General features: G+C 35.3%; 1 protein-coding gene across 2 annotated transcripts in view; it reads right to left on the bottom strand.

Moving 5' to 3' along the window:
* Positions 1-731: 731 nt before the first annotated feature.
* The window catches only part of senp7b (SUMO specific peptidase 7b), a 30,675-nt gene continuing 10,021 nt past the window's right edge, over positions 732-21,385 (bottom strand). For both annotated transcript variants that reach the window (XM_084117431.1, XM_084117430.1), the window contains exons 8-22: positions 21,153-21,250; positions 18,336-18,476; positions 15,297-15,330; positions 12,775-12,984; positions 10,546-10,778; positions 9,235-9,317; positions 7,885-8,001; positions 7,686-7,805; positions 7,379-7,471; positions 4,264-4,400; positions 3,619-3,683; positions 3,428-3,471; positions 3,183-3,251; positions 1,956-2,106; positions 732-1,108 (exon numbers count right to left, since the gene is read on the bottom strand). In XM_084117431.1, the coding sequence (XP_083973557.1) occupies positions 962-1,108; positions 1,956-2,106; positions 3,183-3,251; positions 3,428-3,471; positions 3,619-3,683; positions 4,264-4,400; positions 7,379-7,471; positions 7,686-7,805; positions 7,885-8,001; positions 9,235-9,317; positions 10,546-10,778; positions 12,775-12,984; positions 15,297-15,330; positions 18,336-18,476; positions 21,153-21,250 (1,742 nt within the window). In that variant the 3' untranslated portion in view covers positions 732-961. The remainder of the gene's footprint in view (positions 1,109-1,955; positions 2,107-3,182; positions 3,252-3,427; positions 3,472-3,618; positions 3,684-4,263; positions 4,401-7,378; positions 7,472-7,685; positions 7,806-7,884; positions 8,002-9,234; positions 9,318-10,545; positions 10,779-12,774; positions 12,985-15,296; positions 15,331-18,335; positions 18,477-21,152; positions 21,251-21,385) is intronic.

Raw genomic sequence — 21,385 nt, forward strand, 5'->3', positions numbered from 1 at the left:
TTAAAAAAGTGACTTATCACATTTCACATTTACAACAGGATCTGCATTTTAATGGTTTAAATAAAAGATTTTTGACTGACAAGCAAAACATGTCAGTCTCTGAGTAACGTGATTAATTTGAGCCACAAAATAAACTTCATTCGGTACAATAAGTATAATGACCTACGCAAAAGGAATTTAGAACATCTCGAGCACATTTTATTATTACCCAAGCATAGTTCAGCCCTTATGCATGTTATCACGTCCGTCAGAAAACTAAGCTTGTTGTCGGTTGGTTATACACTGCTGCTGTTGATTATTATTAGTAAGTATGGACTTGCTGCTGATAATATATGCACAGACACGCTGCTGTGAGCATGTACGATACGCTGCTGCATGAATAGACATGCATAAATCCTGTAGCAGATCTAGGCAGGTGGAGCTGGGGGAGGTAGAGGGGTTCAGAGGAACTCTGATAGCGCACTGCAGGACTAGATTACAGCAAACACTGAACCAGACCATTTAAATGTTGAGAAAGCAATCTCATTGGATGCAGGATCAGCAGAGGCCAATCATCCGCCATGCGGATATGATGTGATAGCTTGCAGATTGCATGTAAAGGACCTCTGCGCCCTGTAGAGTTTCATCACTGAAGTATAAATATACATGTACAGTACATATTACATACATACATACATATATATATGCACACATGTATGTATGAGGTATTAAAATAAGAAATTCAAACTCAATTTAAAATATTCAACTTTTTTTATTCAAGTAGACTAAATTTTTGTGCAGAAATCAATAAAACGGATGAAATTGAAGTCACGTTTAAAAGCCATTTTAATACAAATAAATACAAAGTTAAATTATAAATATATCCTTTATCTTTTAATCAGTAAAAAAAACAAAAACAAACAAACAAAATGGCAGGCCCTAATTGTTGTTTGTATACTGAGAGGACGTTTTCCCGCTGTTTTTATTTGAGGCTGTGCTCAGCCCCGCCCCCTTGTCTCCGGTACAGCTGCAGGACCAGCTCCCGCAGCTCCCTCCTCTTCATGCGCACCTGATTCCGTGGAAACCAATGCTCCAATCGCAGAGGGAGATCAAAGTGAACCACTGGATTCTGAGTGGAGAAAGTTTAACAAATCAAGGACCGATTTATGGCTTATCGCTATTGAGTCGGCACTTATTTTGAATAAGTATTTACTTCACGACCACTAAAAAATACATCCTATATAGTATGATTGTTATCTGGACGTACTACATTCGCCATGTTGTCATTATCACGTGACCTATCAGTATCAGTTGCGTCGCTTCCCTGCCATTCATAAATCCTCTCCCGTGGCCTCATGGGATAGTAAAGTGTCCATCGTATCCACACTTAAGAATCTCGTAGGTAGTAGTAGGTCATCCGGGAACTTTTGCCTACTCTTTTACTGTGAATTCGGACATGCTTCATTTGTCACATACTGTTTTTCGCCTACTATATAGAAGGGAAGTATGCGATTTCAGATGCAGCTGACATTTAGAAGCTGGTTAGGACACTGTAAAATAAAGTGTTACCTAAAAATCGCGTGTTCTGCATAGGATTGTTTTTTGCAATGGTTCCCTGGCCTGGTATTAACTTTTTTTTCTGCTCCAACTAATTTCATACTTAAAAGTATGTAGTTTTCCATTTCTAGCGCAGTACATGCTTTACTACAAACTGGTGCTCAGATCAAGGCTGCAAACAAAACAGGTGTAACTTGAGTTCCTGAGATCCCAATCTCTTACTTGCATTATTGAACGGCTGAGCGCAAAATGTCAGGCAACTTGGATGACCAACGTTTCTCTAGTGCTGTAACGTTAGACTGTACTTTGACATTTAGAACTGAGGGAACTAAAAAGCATTGACCCGGTACAAAAAGCACCACGTAGACGAGGTATCGGGCGAAAGCCAACATTTTGCTATCAGCTCAGTATGTAGGTACCTGTAGGAAGCTCTCCACGTACTGCAGCAGGTACAGGCCACAGTCGCTGCTGTTGTCCTGGAGCGGGACCCTAGAGAGACTCCCACTTAAGCTCTCACTGGTAAAAGTCCGAGCGCTTCCTTTCCGAACCTCCCATTCCACCTGCAGGTACCTGAGGGATGACATCACAGGTAAATCACAGGGATGAGGTTCTCTGACATGATTGAACACAGTTAAACCTGTTCAGGCTAGGGCCGAACGATATATCAAAATAAAATCAATTTCGCAATATGGCTTAGTGTGATTGTCAAATTGTGCAGGCTGCAATTTAATAAATATATGCATATGCGCTACATGTTTCAGAGTGAAGCGTGGCGTTTATACACCTGATATTAAGCATGTAAATGAACAAGCTTCACTCTGAAACCAGCAGTGCATATTATATTTGCTGGGAACTCATCAAAATAAATATTAATGCTGTGAAATGAATAAATTGCATTTCTCATTGTTTATTCTACAGGACTATAGTGTTTATATAGATATAAATAGTTGAATAGATTTTTTATTTTTTAGTAATAATCACAATAAAATCAAGTTTTATTATTTTAGTCATATTAAATTGGTCAAAAACTGTGGGAAAGTGGCCTATGAAAACTCATGAAAATAGATTTTTTTTAATAATAAATCAACATTTTTTAATATTTTATTATTATTTTATAGTAATATTGAACTGGTCAAAACAGTGGGAATGTGGCCTATAAAACGTATGAAAATATCTCAGTAGAGATAACTATTTTATTTAATTTTTTACAATTGCTAATAAATTCAATTTATTGAATTTATGAGATCCACCAATAGCACACCACAACCATCCAATCAATTCCTGATGGACAAAATCAAGTCCGCCCTCCCGGTTTCACTCGGATATACGTCACAATATGAAAGAATGGACTATCGCGCCTTCCGTTTCAAGCCGTCTTCAATCTTCAGAGTAAAAAGCAAATTTTCAGCCTTTAAAAAAATAAATAATAATAATATAATAAAATCACCCCAGTCAAATAGCTATTCAAGTCATCTGGGGAAAATGTATTTTTTTTTAAACCGCAGAAAAACTAAATAATTGCATTGTCAGTTTAATTTCCAATATCATGCAGCCCTAGACGAAATACAGTTAAGCATCAATACAAATAACAGCAGTTGCATAAATCCATTCCCGTAGTTGTTATTGCATTCTGGTGAATGACTCACTCTCGTAACAGTGTGTAGATCCGCTGGTGGTAAGACAGCTTTAGAGAGTCCATGACCAGAATACAGGGCCTGAGGTTCAACCGGGGAAACAGACAAAACAGCGGATCAGATAACGGGATCAGGAAACCACCTCACCCGAGGAGCCCTCTTTTTGCACGGCAGGCTAATACAGTGTCGTGAAGAAGTATTTGACCCCATGATATTTGCCCCCCTGAGATCAAGATCGAGAGATTGAAGATTTGTACCTCCTGCAGACGGTCTCTCTTGTGCAACTGTGTGCTGTGCAGTCCTAAAAACACAAAGACCCATCAGATTCCTTCATGCTGTTTTACTGTTCATGAAAATCAGTTAATAAACTGAAGTTCAAACTGTAACGTCAATCCAAAGACTGACTGATGATATCTGAGTATTTAAACTGTGTGTGTAGTGAGATTACCGGTAGGTCGTGTGATCTCGGCTCACTGGGTTTCATTCCCTTTCCTTTTGGCTGCTGTGAATTGTCTGGAATTACAGAAAAGAAACGTTATCAAAAAATTTTTTTGGTGTCTGTTCTGAAAGTTGGTTTCTTTTTATGATAAGGGCACAAAATATATGTTCTTTGGAGTGAGAACTATTAGATATGTTTAATAAAATATTTTATTGTTTAACCAAAAAATTATCTTTCATGAAAAAAAAAAAAAAAAAATCATAATTAGTCTGACAACAATGACGCACACACACACTGTTATTGTTAAATTTTCCCTGAAATTCTGACCTACGAACTGATATCTGAAATAAATATTAACATTATTTAATTTTTTATTTAATAATTATTTTGTAAATTCTATAGTTAGTAAATAATTATTTAAAGAACACATTTTTTATTAAAAAAAAAAAAAAAAAAAAATTCAAATAGTTAATTGCGTTCATCAGCCTCAGCCACTGAACTCTGTTACCAATGATATTCTTTAATTAATTAAGAAAAAATAATCAAATTTAATAATCAATTCAACTTCAACCCTGGTAAAAAAATAAAAAAATAAAAAATAAAATCATATATAAATACATACATACATATTTTATTTTAAGGTGTGAGTGATACCTTTTTGACATTCCCCTGCTGAGCTCCCTTTGGCTGTCTGGCTCCCATCCCGGGACACAGGGCCTTTATCTCTCCACTGTACGTACTGAGTCCGTTCCAGCCCGGGGAAACAGATCACCACGAGGTACCAGTGAGCCCTGGACAGACAGTAAACAGAGAAAACAGCAGAGGAAGTGGAAGTCAGTGATCTGTGATAAAGCCTCATTTCCATCGCCAAAAACATCCTGTAGCAGTAGAGGTCTGGATACTGATACTGCTGAAAAAACAACAACATTTGTTCTTCTTTTGATGTTATTCAATATAAACATAATATTTATGCATCTGCACTGAAATGACAAAAAAAGAAATAATATTTACCTACATATATTATTTCAACTAAAACTATTATGCTATGAAATAACTATAAAATTATATACAAATTTTAATCTGCTAAAATTCATAAGAAATATTAATATTAAATGTATTAAATGCTGAATATTGAATGTATTATTAAACATTATATTATATAATGGCATGCAAGATTTTTTAAGATACATTTAAATGGATCATTTGTTAAAGGCAGGGTAGGTAGGATTTTTCTAAAAAAAAAAAAACATTCCAAATTTGTTTAAACTGTCTTTATATACCAATACATAATTAAAATGTAAGTACTCTGAAAAAGAGAGTATAAAAATCGAGTGTCTGTAGACCTCTTTTAAAGACAGCTCATTATTTCCATTCACTCCACCCCCTCCCTTCTGGGCTCCTTCCAAAGCCACGCCCCCAAAACACATGAACGCGCAGGCTCAGGCTCAGCTGGAAGACACGTTTATTTACCTGAGAGGAAGGAGCGCAGTGCATGCAGTGACATGTCAGAATCACATGTAATAAAATACCTAACTTTATCACTATAAATGTAAACAAATAAGATGGCTTTTAGTACTCACTATCAAGCTAGCATATCGATACTGGTAAAGTTTAAAATACATTTTGTTTGATTCGGTAACGAGCTATATTTAGGCTATAGGTAACGAGCTATATTTATAAGGCAAAGCTAAAAACAGGTTGCATTGATACACGTTTTTCCATTACCATCAGTTACACTGTGATGAAGATGAATTTCGTGTAAGATTCATAACATATACTGTGTTTTGCATGTAAGAGTTTCCATGATGAAAACATTGTTGACTCTGATGAGGACTAGCGTTACACTCCGGTGACAAGAACCGCATCGTCGGTTCGAGGACAGGTCTGGGGTCGAGGGCGAAGCAGAGTGCGGGCAACCAGGGTCCGAGGAAGTAGTTTTTGCCTTGTTTGCCTTCGCTGACTACATATGCAGGTGCTTTGAATTTTGAATGCTCTTTCTCTGCCATAATTAAACTCTTCGTAGGTTCCGCGCCTCTCTTGAACTCCTCAAATCAAACGGGTGCGCGCGCATATGGGCAGATCTAGCAACAGGGGTGGTAGCCATGGTTGCGAGAGTGAGTGACAGTCGCCCAAACCAATCAATTGTTTCGTCCCGAATGGAAATAATGAGCTGTGTTTATTGCAGATTAAAAGGTCTACAGTCACTCGATTTTTATACTCTCTTTTTCAGAGTACTTACATTTTAATTATGTATCGGTATATAAAGACAGTTTAAACAAATTTGAAAAAAAGTATTTTATAAAATCTACCTTTAATGTACGTTACGATACTAAGGATTGCTCATGCTAATTTGCCACATGAAAGTGTGCCAGCACAATCATTGTGAAAACACTGTGCATATTTGCTATTTCACCCAGTCCTAGAACAAGTAATTCCTGAACTGGGAGAATGGACATCCCCAAGCTTTGTGAATCATCTGTGTGCCATGTCCTACGTATGCGAGTGCGTGCATGTACGTTTCAGTGAATGTCCTAATGTGCCCATTTGCTTTTATGAGAACATGGAGTACGATGTCAGAATTCCCTGTTCCCTCTCTATTAGAATTACAGACTTGTTTGACCTTGTTAAACTGATTTATCTTCTCGAACATAAAGCACAATCCATTATCCTCCACTGTTCTCGGATATTAAACAACGCTGAACATCTAAATGGGGCTTCCTCGTTCAGCTTGGTCATAAAACAAAAGAACATTATGTAACGTGAGTTTGAGATTTCCAAACTATTTGTTAGGATTTGTTGATAGTCTCTTAGTTTTGACTCACTTCACTTGTTGGGAATTCCCTCTGTTCCAAAACATCAAGTTTCTGGAAATATTGATTATAAATAAACATACATACTATTAGGGTCAGTAAGATTTTATTATTATTATTTTTTTTTTTTAAATAAAGGAATACTTTTATTCAACAAATATGCATTAAATTGATCGAAAGTGACAGTAAGCACAACATTGATAATAATAATAAATGTTTCTTGAGCATCAAATCAGCATATTAAAATGATTTCTGAAAGATCATGTGACACTGAAGACTGGAGTAATGATGCTGAAAATTCAGCTTTGATCACAGGAATAAATTAGCCAACATTTTAAAATATATCCAAATATAATGTTTGTTTTTTTTGTATTAATATGTCACAAAAATTCTGTTTTTACTCTATTTGATTATATAAATGCAGCCTTGGTGCTAAAAAAAAAAAATATATATATATGTATGTATATGTATGTGATATTTGTATTTGTGTGTGTGTGTGTGTGTGTGTGTGTGTGTGTGTATGTATGTATGTATGCGTGTATGTATGCGTGTATATACATACATACATACATACATACATACACACATACACATATACACACATATATATATATACATATATATATATATATATATATATACACACACATACATACATTATATATATATATATATATATATATATATATATATATATATATATATATATATATATATATATATATATATATGTATGTGTGTATATATGTATACATATGTATGTGTGTATGTATGCATGTATGTATGCATATATATGTGTATGTATGTATGTATGTGTATATATATATATATATATATATATATATATATATATATATATATATGTATACACACACACACACACACATATATATATATTCAGATATTTGGTGCTAATCTGAATCGTGCACGTGTGTTTTACATTTAAATTCCACACTTACTCCTGATTAACGGGTATAAAAAGGTAGTCTTTGCTAAAGATGTCCACGTGACGGGTCCATGTTCTCACTCTCTGATGTCGTCTGTGTGGGGCTCTGTGGGAAAACACCACATGGACATTCCCATCAGCATGAAACTCACAATTTAGCAAGAAATTTAGGAATTCAGGAAACTTTAACATTAGGGTGTACTGTCACTTTAAATGCTTATAGTGGATTTAAAGCGACAGTACACCCAAAAATGAAAGTTCCTTTAGTGATTCTTGCTGGAAACCAAAGACTGTAAAAAGGTCTTTGAGTGATTTCTTACGTGCTGCCGGTCTCTTCCGGGCAGCTAGTGTCTTTTCGAGTAAGTTGTTTGTAGAAGAAGCTGCTGAAGATGTGAGATCTTTCGGCCACATCCTTGTCGGCTCTTTCCAACAGAAGGTACCTGAAGGGAGTATTCAGTGGTAGGGTAAGGGAAAATATTACATCACATTTCACAAGCTCAGAAGTACCGTTGGACTCACTTGAGGTAGAAGTCGATGATGACGTCGTTGAGAAACTCGCCATCCTTGAGGCACTCCAGGTCCTCGGTTGTCACTGTAATGCCGCCCTTGGAGGGGGGAGGTGGGTACTGGATCAGCCTGGTGGAAAATTTTCAAACAAACTGTAACTTCAGCTTCCAAAAATAAAATCCTCTTTGCTAATCATGACATATCAATATTGACTTACAAATTAAATCTTAATTTCACTGCCCGTATGGAAACTTCAACAACTTGATGGAAAGTTAGTGGTATGGAAACCTCTCAAAAGGGCCAGGGAACGTCAACGTTTGGGTTCCAGCTACTGAGCTTATGGCTTAATCATTGCTTTCAGAAGAGAAATTAAAGGTGAAATATGTCATTTCTGCACCTCTAGTGGCACCAAAAGGAATTGTAAAAATAATGGCAAGTTAAAACAAGTTTTAAATACTTCAACGTCTTTCATTGTGCGGATAAACAGGCAGTCCAACCTAAAACTAAGGTAAGTTAATCAATATAAATAAATATGTATGTTTTCTTTGAAACACAAATTGGTAATTTAACCAGTGTTTATCATATAACGGGACGCATTCACCTTTCTAAAGACTGGTTGTAAATTAGAAGATTAAGACATTTTAAAACAATGTGCATATAGCTGTGTATAATGTTTTTGGGGGTGTTTTTTGCTTCAGCAAATATTTTCCAGATAATACTTCAGATAATACTTCAGCAAACAACATTTAGAAAAGAGTGGTGCAGGGATAATGTATTTTTGTAGGCAAAAACCCAAAAATTAGTTCAAATTTTAACCCTTCCGATTCCATCGTCCCAAAATCTAGGTCTGTGACATCTAGATGTGAAATAAGTTCTGTGGTGAACATAAGCTCAAGTTACTTTCACGTTTTTTTTTTCTATGGCATAAAATACATCAGTAATACCCTGTGATTTTTAAAGACTTTACTTGTTGTCAGGGACATTAATCGTCATCAACAAGTAAACTCATCTTCTCACTAGTCCACTCACTAGCATCGTTATGTTTAGAATAACGCTCTTGCAAACTATTACAATGCAAACATTCAAGAAATTCTTTTTAAAAATATGAGACTGAAAGAGTTGTTGAAGCTTAACGACGGTGACGTTGAAGTCGTGCGACCGTAGAGTAGTTCGTTTATAGTCTACGTTTAGCTTTTTACTTCTGGCGATTGCATTTAGGCTTTTGCATTTAAGCACTCTATATCACATTTTTGTATTATTTTAAATGAGTCTGTATACATGAAAATATATAGCTGCCTTTATATTTTAGGAAATACAGTATCATCATACTGGGGGGTTCTTGGCATTAAACATCAACAGTACCTGCGGGCTAAGCTCTGTTGGCGGCTGTTGCTCCGGAGAGGTCTCCTGACCGTCGGCAAGCTGCTGGTCCCACTCACGTTCTCCTGTTGGGGAAAAGTGAACAGGGTCAGATCACTCTAAACAGTTGGTGGTACTCCAAACACCTGTGGTTGGAGAACCCGAACCTACTGACCTTCTCATTAGCTTCGGTTTCCACTCGAGCATGCAAATGGCATTGGATTTTGTTGAAAAGAGGATTGTAAATATGGGTTGGGAAAATGTAAAGAGAGCAAACATGATATACCCATGATATATGGGTTCAGAAAAAGGAAAAGGAAAAGTGAGAAGAGCGACGCCATGTGCTCTCTTTAGGGCGGATAGCCGGGCTCCATTTCTGTTGAGCGCTGAGCCAGATCATAAAACGCAAGAAAAGAAAGAAAGGAGAATGCGTCTGAGGTGGCCTACTTCCATCGCTGCCAGCTGGCAACCATCAAAAGCGAAAAAGAACGTGTCACACCCCAAGAGCCCTGACGCCCACACGCAGATGTTGCCCCAAAAAAGACCTACATGCGTACTAAAGTTGTAGTACCCACAAATTGCAGCAGCCGTGAGCCCACGCACACGTAATATAGACTCTGGAGAGAGTGACACAATGTCCACTTCCACAGATCCAGAGAGAAAGGGAACTGCTCAGCTACTATCCCTAAAAGCAGCCAACTTTCCTTCTTCGTCTCATATCTACACACCAACACAGCCTCCATGGACCATGGCTAACCTCACTCCTGCTCTTATATTGGGCCGTATAATTCCTCTGGTGCCTCTATCATGCCTGCACTCAAGCAAGTTCCTGCCAATATCTGGCCAACCCATTGAACACTGGAAGAGGAAGCAATGGAGAGGGGCATAGAAATGGATAGATGGACAAAAAAATTAAGGCATGAGGGAATGAATGAATGTATTATTGGACAAAGAAACTGAAGGAGGAATGGATAAATGAATAGATGGATGGATGGACAAAATAAAGGAAGAATGATGAAAGAAACTGAAGAGCAGATACTAAATGGACAGAATAAAAAGAATGAACGGACAATGAAATCGATGTTTGGAAGGATGGGGGGATTAAAGAATGGATGAAATGATGGAAAAACAATGGATGGATGGATGACAGACGGACAGACAAAGGAATGGATGGATGGATGGATGGAAAGACAAATAAATCGAAGTGTGGAAGGATGTATGGATGGATAAAATAATGACCGGATGGAATATATTAGATGGAAGGAACAACAAAGGAATGAATGGATGGATGGACAGACAGATGTGTGAGCTGACCTTTGCGGTGTCCTGTCCAGCGTCCTTCACGTTTTGTCCCAGCAGTGAGAGGAGGTGTTCGCCCCGTGGGTGATAATGAAGCCGATTCAGCCCATCCGCCCAGGACAGAGCGTTACTCAAAGTTTCCTGACCGTATTTCAGGCCAATCACGTCCATGAGAGACGCCAACAGGGCCGTCTGAAGATCCTCTAACTGACCAGTCAACACCAGCAGGACAAAAGGACAGGCCTGTCCTGGAAAAACAATAGAAGAATACAAACCACATTTGTTCATTTCTTTTTTTTTTTTTTTTTATTAATTGAGTTTGTTTCATTTGATTTGTTTGTCTGCAGCATTTAACTCCGATCAGATGGTGGATGATCCATCTAGAAATGCTCACTGGGTGGCCAAAATTAATAATAATAATAAAAAAAAGTTTGCTAACACACATACGCGCCACATAATAGAACTCCAAACACATGAGCACCAGACTGAATGAATTAATCTTTTAATGGCCGCCGATCACACACACACACACACACGCACTGCAGGTAATGCCTGTATGTTAATGCTTTAATACTGGTTGACGGCTTGTCACACAAGCTTCAATAACCGCATGGTGCCATTAAAACTGGCTGCGCTCTCATTACAGAGATCAAGGGTGTGTGTATAATGTGTATACTAAGTAGGGCTTGATACTTGGTGATAATCAAAGCCAATTAGAAAATAGGGTTAGATGTTATGAGTGGCAGGATTTTGGACCACTGTTCAATGTCATTATTATCATTAATAAATGTATTGTTATGCTGTTTATTGTATAAATGTTAATTACTGAACATGTTATTGAAAATAAATCACAATAAAGAGTATAACAGCTCGTTAGTATAGCTGTTTACAGTAGGATTGTACTATTTCTGATAAAAAAAAAAACATTAAAATACATTTTTGAATAATAACAAACATTATTATTATTATTATTATTATTATATAAAAAAAAATATTGAAAAAATAAAATCAAGAATTTAAGGAAAAAATTTAATAAGATTACAATACTAATTCATTTCTTCATTTTCAAAAGGTCAAACTTTTATTTTGGCAGGGAGCCCTTAAAGCTTCTATTTTGTTGACAAAAGCCGGTTTATAAGTGCTTCTCATTACAAGTTTGGGAAGATATTTGGTGCATGTTGCGTTACCAAATGCAAGTTATAAGTGAACTTTTACATTTACTGTGAACTGAGCCGCTTTGAGACACTGAAAACATCGAATAATTAACGTTTTGTGTGTAAAAGAACACAGTGCCACACTTCACTCTGAAACACGCAGCGCACATAACTATTGAATTAAATCACAGCCTTTGCGATTTGATAAATCGCACTAAGCCATATAGCGATTTAATTTTTACTTTGATTAATCAGTCCTCATTTATCATTAATTAGCCCTAGTTTAAAGTTTCTGAGTAACATCGCAACTTGGCGTATTAATATAAAAACATTTAATACAATTTATACAAAATATTATTAAATATTTAAAAAACTAGGAACAATTTATTTATTTAAGATTTTAGAACCGGATCTGCTTTAAAATGTTCATTTTAGCACAACTACAACTGTGCAATAGCTACAACTACATATTTGATGTCTACTATATACATTCTTTATGTACCATATTTATGGTCTTAGTCATTAGTGAAATGTTTACTTTATTTTGTTTCTTGATTACACAAGATAGTAAATATGACTTTGATATCCATCAAGACAAGCCTAAAGTTCGACACATGCACAGTACAACTGCTTTTCTATACTCTATAAGATGTGAGAGGGCAGCACTGAGTCGTATCATTTACAAAACATTCGCTCTGAACGATAGAAGAAGAAAAGTAATGGATCCGCAGTCGCATGCAAAGTTTAGAACAAGAACCAAAACAAAAACGATGAATGCTTTGCTGCTTTGTTTTGTTTTTAGAACAGCGTATTGTTTTGTATTGTTCGTTCAGCACTCTTCTTCGAATACTGCACAATACTACACAATATGACTACTGCATATTGCCACCTAGTGGACGCTTCTGTCTTAACATTCACCTTGTGCAAGCACTTATGTATGCGTACCATCCACGTAAACAAAAATTGGGCAATTAATGACAAAAATTACATTGCGCGGACCATCGTGGAACGCGGACGGCCTAAGTATTCTTTGGGCTTAACTGCAGCTCATGTGGATCCATTCCAAGAAATCTCCAGTACAGGCCCTCACCTGAAGTGTGTACTGTGTGCAGCACAGACAGCTCTTTCTGAAGAAGCCTGGATTGAGCATCCGACACCACGAGGAAGAGGAGAGAAGGGGCGGGCTCTTCTGTGCTCGATAACAAACCGCCGTCACGGGACAGTCCGCCATCCCACACGCCGTACAGGCATAGCTGAGAGCATGACACGCTAACGGCTACCTCTCCCTCCCCATCCACACCTACAAATACAAGAAACAAACAGGATTATTTCACTTTGGTTACAGATATTTTAAATATAGTGTGATGAAGCTTCGCTAAAAAGTAAAAACAAAACTGTTGAGTAAATGATTCAATGATTTGCTCAAAACATGCAAAAAAGATCAACACCATTACTAGTCAGTGCCAGATAGTATTAGAGGGAAGGACAACATTTTTACTTTAAGTCAACATTTGTGGTCTATTTTCCTGTTGTTTTCCGGTTTATTTTGTTAAAGTCGACATAAAATCAAAATTGGCCTGTTTACTAAAAATATTTTAATATTTCATCCAAATGTATTAACTAGCTCGTCCTCCAAAACGACTAGCCTATTCCGTGGACGTCACTCAAGCTGTGTCCAAAATCACACACTGAGTAGCTACTACATTTTATGACCAATGAACTTCGCAATGTTAAAAAAGTACGTTCTATATAGTATAAATGTGTGTAGTATGAATGAAATCTGGACGTACTACATTCATCATGTTGTCACTGTAACATGACCTACACATTCACAACTTCTCTCCCTCCTTTTGGAATTTCGTTATAAATAGTAGGTCTAAACTCTTAAAAGTTGGTTATACTACTTTTTGCTCGTACTGCTTTTTTGCTTACTATATAGTAGGCATTTTCTGACGCAGAGTTAGACTGCACGTGTTAATTATTAAAGCATAATGCTAACCAACAGAAATGGTACATTCTAGTACGGAACACCAATTTGTTGCGATCTAATGGGCCACCATATATTTTCTCTTGTTAAATATCCTCTTTCCCTCAGAAAGCCACAAACCTAACCCGAAGGCTGCTTAACTTGGCACAAATGATGTGTTGTATTGTCTCTGGAGTGGGTAGCTTATGTACAAAGACCATAGAAAGCTAAGAATAGAGAGCCACTTGTCTGAAACCCTCATAAGCATCTTATAAGCATCTTATACACACACAGGTGCTCTATTGAACACATTCAGTAATACTGGGATGACTGAAGTCACGCAAATACGTTCTCTGCTCTTCCTCTGTCTCACACACATAAATAGAGCCTTAATCTGAGCCGTCTTAACGGGAGAGGAGGGAGAGAGAGAGAGAGAGAGAGGGTCACAGACAGTTGAGGAGAGCTGTCACCCGGGACAAAACAGGGTGAAGGGTCAAAGAACTCTGCAGTCTGCTGGACGCTGATCCAATGAGCGAATCGGGTGTAATTACACTTCTGGGCCACATGGGGCAGTCTTTGCATATAAACTATGTATAAATCATTAGAAATGCTCACTGGATGTTTAAATTGTAAATCATTATTACACTAACTCACTCTTCTCTTTGCTAACATGCACGTGTCGTACAATATAATGTGAAACACCTGCTTAAACGAGTCTAGTTTTCAACGCTCTTCCCAGCTTGAGCACCAGACTGAATAAATTAGTCCTTCACAGTAATGGTCACACACAAATGCACACACACAGTTAAAGTTATAAAGTTACGAAAAAACTTTAAAAAAAAAAGTTAAAAATATATATTTTATATAATTATAAATAATTATTAAATAAACTTAAACTATTAAATGATTAAATCACTATGTTTACATATATAATTTTAAACTATAAATGTAGTATTTTTTACATTTATTATTTAATATTCATTTTAAAATTGTATAACTAAATGTAAATATATTATCAAATAATTATTAAATAAATTATTAAATCATTTTATTTTACATAGGTGTAAGCATATTAGCAAATAAATAATTACATAATTTTATATTTATAATTAAACTATTATTTGAATTTTTTTTAACATTTACTATTTGATATTCATTTTAAAATATTCAAAATGATATAAGATGTAAATATGTTATCCAATAATTATCATATAAATTATTAAATACATTATTGCATTAAATAATTTAATTTAACATTTAACAATTAAATTTAATTGAAATTGAACAATTCAATTTTAAATGTATTTAATATTCATTTTGAAGTTATTTTTAAAATAATATTTTTATTTTATACAATTCAGTGTAAATATATAAAATTAATAATACATTAAATATGTTAAATATTAGTATAATAAAAATAATTTATTATTACATACTTTTATAATTAGCCTTATATTGTATCAGTATTATTGCTAATTACTATTTAGTATTTAGATGTATTAATTATTTCAAAAGTATTTATTAACTTAGATGTTGATGGTCAGGTATCTTCTTATCTTCAGCTTGTTCTTTCTCCTCATTTCTCAATCCCTATAATTTGTTTTCTAAAAAAACATCAACAACATATTATTATTACTTGTAAATACCTTTCAGTGGTACAGAGATTCCTTCATCTGTGATCTATAAAAGAAAGAGGGAAAACATTGCATTAAGAGAAAAGCCAAACATGGACGAACAACAAAAGGACAAAATATGTCCATTTAACAGATTGAAGATATAAAAGAGTTATTCTGCTGTTATTCTGCCACAGATGGAAAAGCAGAAAGGAACAAAGTCACATAAAAAGTGGTTAATGAAACCAAACCAGAGAAGAGGATGTTCACGCTGGGATTCGTTCCGATAAAGACAACAAACGCTTGACACTTTCTGTCCGTTCCAAAAGTCAGCTTCCTCGCTCCTACACTGGCAGTTTGCTTTTCCAAACTGATGCTGATGCCAAACTATACGCATTAATATTCGACATGAACCAGGATAAATGTATAGAGGTGTGTAACAAGGCATTTATTTTCTTGATAAGATATGAATGAATGAAAAGTCCTACATTCATGTTTCAATATTAAAATATGACTTTTAAATCTTAATTTTTTGCAAGGCAAAAATGCATTTTTTTATTTTATTTGTTAGTGCACAAAATTGAAATTATATAATTTACATGAAAAATAAATCAATTATTTTACATGCGCCAATTAATGATCATTTTGAATTTGCAAAAATTACTTGATCAGTGAATCATGAATTAATTGACAAAATCACATTTTTCAAATAGTTTTATTAAAAATAATGTAAATATTATTTTAAACTACTGTGTGTATCTGTTGTAATACATTATACTTTTTTTTTCTTACTTTGTCAACCATCTTTTTTTGCTAAGCTCATAATTTTTTTATACTGAGATCATATTTTTTTTTATATAATATTTTAATTATTATCATTATTATTATTATTATCCACCATCTTGGATGATTTTTTACCAAGATAATTTTTTTTTATATAGAATTTTTATTAGTATCATTATTATCATTATCCACCATTTTGGTTGTTTTTACTGAGATCATATTTTTTATATACTATTTTTATTATTATCGTTATTATCATTATCCACCATTTTGGCTGTTTTTACTGAGATCATATTTATTTTTTATTTTTTACTGAGATCATATTTTTACAATACTATTTTATTATTATCATTAGTATTATTATCCACCATCTTGGTTGTTTTTACTGAGATCATATTTTTTATATACTAATTTTATTATTATCATTATTATTATGTACCATCTTGGATGTTTGTTTTTTTCATGAGATCATATTTTTATATTATTATTATTATTATTCACAAAAATGCAATTTTTATATTAGTATACATATTTATCTTGTTATAAAATACAATTATATTATTTACATATTTATCTTGTTTATTTACAACCTTGTTTCACACTGTTTATATATACAAATGTGTTTACTTTTTTGAAAAAGTAATATTTTCTAAAGGTTGATTTTTAATTAGATTAATTTGTTCAGGCTTCACATGGTAAATAGAGGCAGCTCTCTAGGTTTTGGAAAAGAGATAGTTAAGCACCTGTTAAGCACATCATAAACACATCCTAAAAAGCGGCCCCCTTCATGAGACCTTAACTATTGCTTAATGGCTTGTAAAGAGAGAAGAAAACCCCCTGAAAACAACACTGTGTCATGTGCTGTTGAAGCATTACTGGACAAACAGTGATAAGCGGTGCTGTTCTCCACGGTCAACAACAATCGTTGTTGGTCTAATCAAAACTGCTTTCTGCCGCTCTGCAGTGTTTGGGGTTCAACAGTTGGAATTTTCTGGCAAACAACGGTTCTGTTGGTCTCTTAATCACATCTGCAGAGCGACGTAGACTAGCTGTTGTTCTGTGGTTTGTAGAAGGACCGGCCAATTAAAATACTGGAATAACAGATGTCCTTCATTAAACAAACAACAACAAAAATCAAAACTGCGTGATTGGCCAATGTGCTGAAGGAAAGTGCTGGAAGCATGTGTTAGAAAATGATCCAGAGAGAACTGAAAGATCCACCAGATAAGAGAAATGAAGGGGTCATGACATGTACTTTTTTATTTTAATGTTGCTTGAGGTTCACCTATAATGTTAATAATGTTTTCACAAAAAAGAAAAAAAAAAATATGCGGAGAAAGTAGTATTTCCAGACCCTCTCTGTCTGAAATGATCCATTTTTAAAGGGATAGTTCACCCAAAAATGAAAATTAGCCCATGATTTACACACACTCAAGTCATCCTAGGTGTATATGACATTCTTCTTTCAGACGAACACAATCTGAGTTATATTAAAAAATGTCCTGGCTCTTCCAAGCTTTATAATGGCAGTTTCTGTTTTGAAGTCCATAAAAGTGCATCTATCCATGATAAAAGTGCTCCACACTGCTCCGGGGGGTTAATAAAGGCCTTCTGAAGCGAAGCGATGAGTTTGTGTAAAAAAAATATATATTCATATTTAACATGTTACAAAGTCAAATTCTAGCTTCTGGCCAAACAGACATACTTAGTCTACTTGTTTTTATGATCATTAAAACTTACGAAACTTGTGACGTCGGAAGTCGCATTACTCGCATAAGTTGAGCTTTACACTTAAGTGGAATCCGTATGTTCATTTGGCCAGAAGCTAGTTATTTTACTTTATAAAGTTTTAAATATGGATATTTTTCGTACACAAACGCATCTCTTCACTTCAGAGGGCCTTTATTAACCCCCCGGAGCAGTGTGGAGCACTTTTATGATGGATGCTCTTTTATGCACTTCAAGACAGAAACAGCCATTCACTGCCATTATAAAACTCGGAAGCGTCAGGGTGTTCATTAATATAACTCAGATTGTATTTGTCTGAGAGAAGAAAGTCATATACACCGAGGATGGCTTGAGGGTGAGTAAATCATGGGCTAATTTTCATTTTTGGGTGAACTATCCCTTTAAGAGGCGGCTCTTCTAAGGCTTATCAGTAAATAAATACCTCGTATATGTCAAAAGATCATATCATGACCCCTTTAAGATCTTCCGGCTGATGTAAAATGGTCACTTTTCTAATTTCTTATAATTATGCATGATATTATCAGCGCAAGACTTTCTCACCACAACGGTCCCGTTAGCCTGTGCCTCGACTGTGTCGTAATGAAGTCTGGTGAAGTCCAGTTCCATGATGGAAGGCACTTCTACTTTGGTCGTTGATCTTTCACCTCCTGCGTTTGCCTTTGGGCTCTTTTGGTTCCCTGACTGAAGCGGGAAGAAAGAGAAAGTCATCAGAGAGAGAAAGAGAAAAAAAAAAGACCTTTACTTGTTAGCTACAACATTTTTTGTGTAAACAGACACAAATTTGGCCAGAAATATGGCTCAAGTTTATAAAAACTTCAATGAACTTGTAAATTACTTGACTGTATTTCAAGTAATTTTAAAGGCTATTAACTTGGTCTTTTATTATCATTTAAATATTATCCAATTCCTCAATTAATTGCCAAAATAATCATTGACATTTTAATTAAAATGCACCTATATTGTTTTGCTTTTTGTGACTTTCAGTCGAATAAAAGACTATTTTTCCAGTCATATTTTGTCGTTGAAGATTTCTTATAGTGTTTCTTAAAAATATAATTTCGTCTCGTTCTCGTGAACCCAATAGTGTGTGTTCATCTCGTCTCATCTGTAAATTTAACCGCAGTGACTTGCTGTCGTCTGAATTGTGTTATTCTCATTTTCCTTGGAAGTAACGGAAATAAACAAAATCTGCTTTTCTTGAAATTACAAAAGACAAAAGCACAGCATGTTTCTCATTTCGCCTGCATGTCAAACTGAAGGTGAATACACTGACTGATACTGACAAAAACTTGAGTCGTATTGTTCTAATCAACCTCAAACATCCCGACCCTGTGATCAAGAGCCCAAAGCTTCTCTCAAAGGCGTTTCGAGTTCAGAATTGAGCAAAAATCCAAAATGCTGCATTCCAAACTTACAAGCCTCTCATACCAGGGAGCCACAATGGATTTGTTCACCAGTCACGAAAAACAATGCTAACTGAAGATGTGTCCAGCTTGGACAAATAATATTAACCATTCTGACAATGGACATTTGTTGAAAGAGTTTGGTGAATCGTAGTAAAACTAAGACACATTCGAAACTCCACAACCATACTGAAGAAATCTAGACTTCAAAAGACAGATGTACATGATTCTTCGGCATGGTTTCAAAGCTTATTTAAACGAAGAGTTACACACAAACGGGAGTATGTTAGGATAACACTGATGGGGACATTTAAAGATCAATAAATGATGTACCATGTTTACGATTCCACATTGATTCTGCCACAGAAAAGTATTTATTCACTACTGTTCGAAAGTTTGGGGTTAGACAGACTTTCTTTATTGAAATAAATTAATACTATTATTCAGCAAGGATGCATTACATTGATTAAAAAAACTGACAGTCAAGACATTTATAATGTTACAGCAGGTTTCTATTTCAAATAAATGTTCTGTTGAACTTTCTATTCGTCAAAGAATCCTGTAAAAAATCATGGTTTCCACAAAAATATTAAGTGGCGGAACTGTTTTCAACATTGATAGAAATGTTTCTTGAGCAGTAAATCCGCATATTAGAATGATTTCTGAAGGATCATGTGACACTGAAGACTGGAGTAATGATGCTACTAAAATCTAAAATAGAAAATACGTATTTAAAATTATAATAATATTTATGACTAATATTTTAATATATGTTTTTACAGTATTTTTGCTAAGAATTAATGCAGCCTTGGTGAGAGACTCCTACCAACCTCTACCTTTTTTAAATCGTAAACTGAAAGACAAAACATGTAAACGTGTTTATTTTCAACATGTTAATGCATTCATTTTCTTTTTAAGGAAACTATATTCTATGCTTACATCATGTATGAGAATATGCATAAATGCAATAATTAAACAACTTTACCCACAATTTATGGACTTAATTTCACATGTTTTTGACACTGACCTGTAAATTAATGTTTTGCCTAATGAGTTTGGCTGGTAGGTGGAATTTTTAAGAGGACCTATTATGCTTTTTTACATTTACAGCTTTCTATAGTGTGTAATGTTGCCGTTCTGCAAAGTTGCGAAGCAAAGAGTCACTCCAAAAGGAGGTATTCTCTATATCTCCCTGAAACGCCTTAGTTTTGAGTTTTCTTCTGGGAACAAACACGTCACAATATTCGTTATTTAAGTAATACGCAAAATAAAACGGCGTGGCCTGGTTGAGGAAGTTAGTAGTATATTAAAACTTGTGGTTATGGCAAGGGTGTGGCATTTCCCAAACACGCTCAAAACAGTTGACCAATCACAACACACCGGTCCAGTCGACCAATCAAAGCACACTGTGCTTTTCAGAAGGAGGGGCTTCATTGAGACAGGAACTAAACAGGGGTGCGTTTCCCGAAAGCACCGTTGGCCAACTATGGTCGCAAGTTCATCGCAATGTCCATTGAACTCTATTGGTAACGAGGGAACTTGCGACCATAGTTGGCTAACGATGCTTTCGGGAAACGCACCCCAGAGCGTTACTGAAAGACCGGGAAGAGGAGCTGCAACAATATCGAATATGTGAAAAAATACTGTGTTTTTTGAACATTCGAGCATGAAAAACTATTCTAGTAGATCCCAAAAGCAAAATCAAGACTTTGTAAAAGTCTATGTATAATTATGGCCTCTTTAATTGTTGAGTGTCAATAATAAATGTCACCAGATATTACTTTTGTTTAGCATCCCGGCTAGGTTTGATTCATAAATAAACTATGTGTAACATAAATAGGGACTTTTGTAATCAGCTTTTAAGTGTGTGCTAAATGAATAAAAGTCCATTACACACAGTCATTAACTTGAGTAGGGACATATCTTAAATCTACACCCTTTCTTTATCCGTTACCTGAGCGTCCCTGATCCCCTCAGAGATCCGCTGCTCTTGCAAACTTCCAGAGACGTCATTCATCTCCTCGGCTCCTTCATCATCGCTGGACAGCACGACTGAAGGGGAAAGAGATTGACCAATCAGAAGCAAGGACCAGAACTATGCGTTAAAATGCCTTTGAACAAGAGGTCAGATGTTCTTTCTTCCACTGAAGCACACAGGATGTTCTTCGAAACACGAATCAAAAGGTT

The sequence above is a fragment of the Abramis brama genome (assembly GCF_963993115.1).
Source record: "Abramis brama genome assembly, chromosome: 6".
Classification (NCBI taxonomy): Eukaryota; Metazoa; Chordata; class Actinopteri; order Cypriniformes; family Leuciscidae; genus Abramis; species Abramis brama.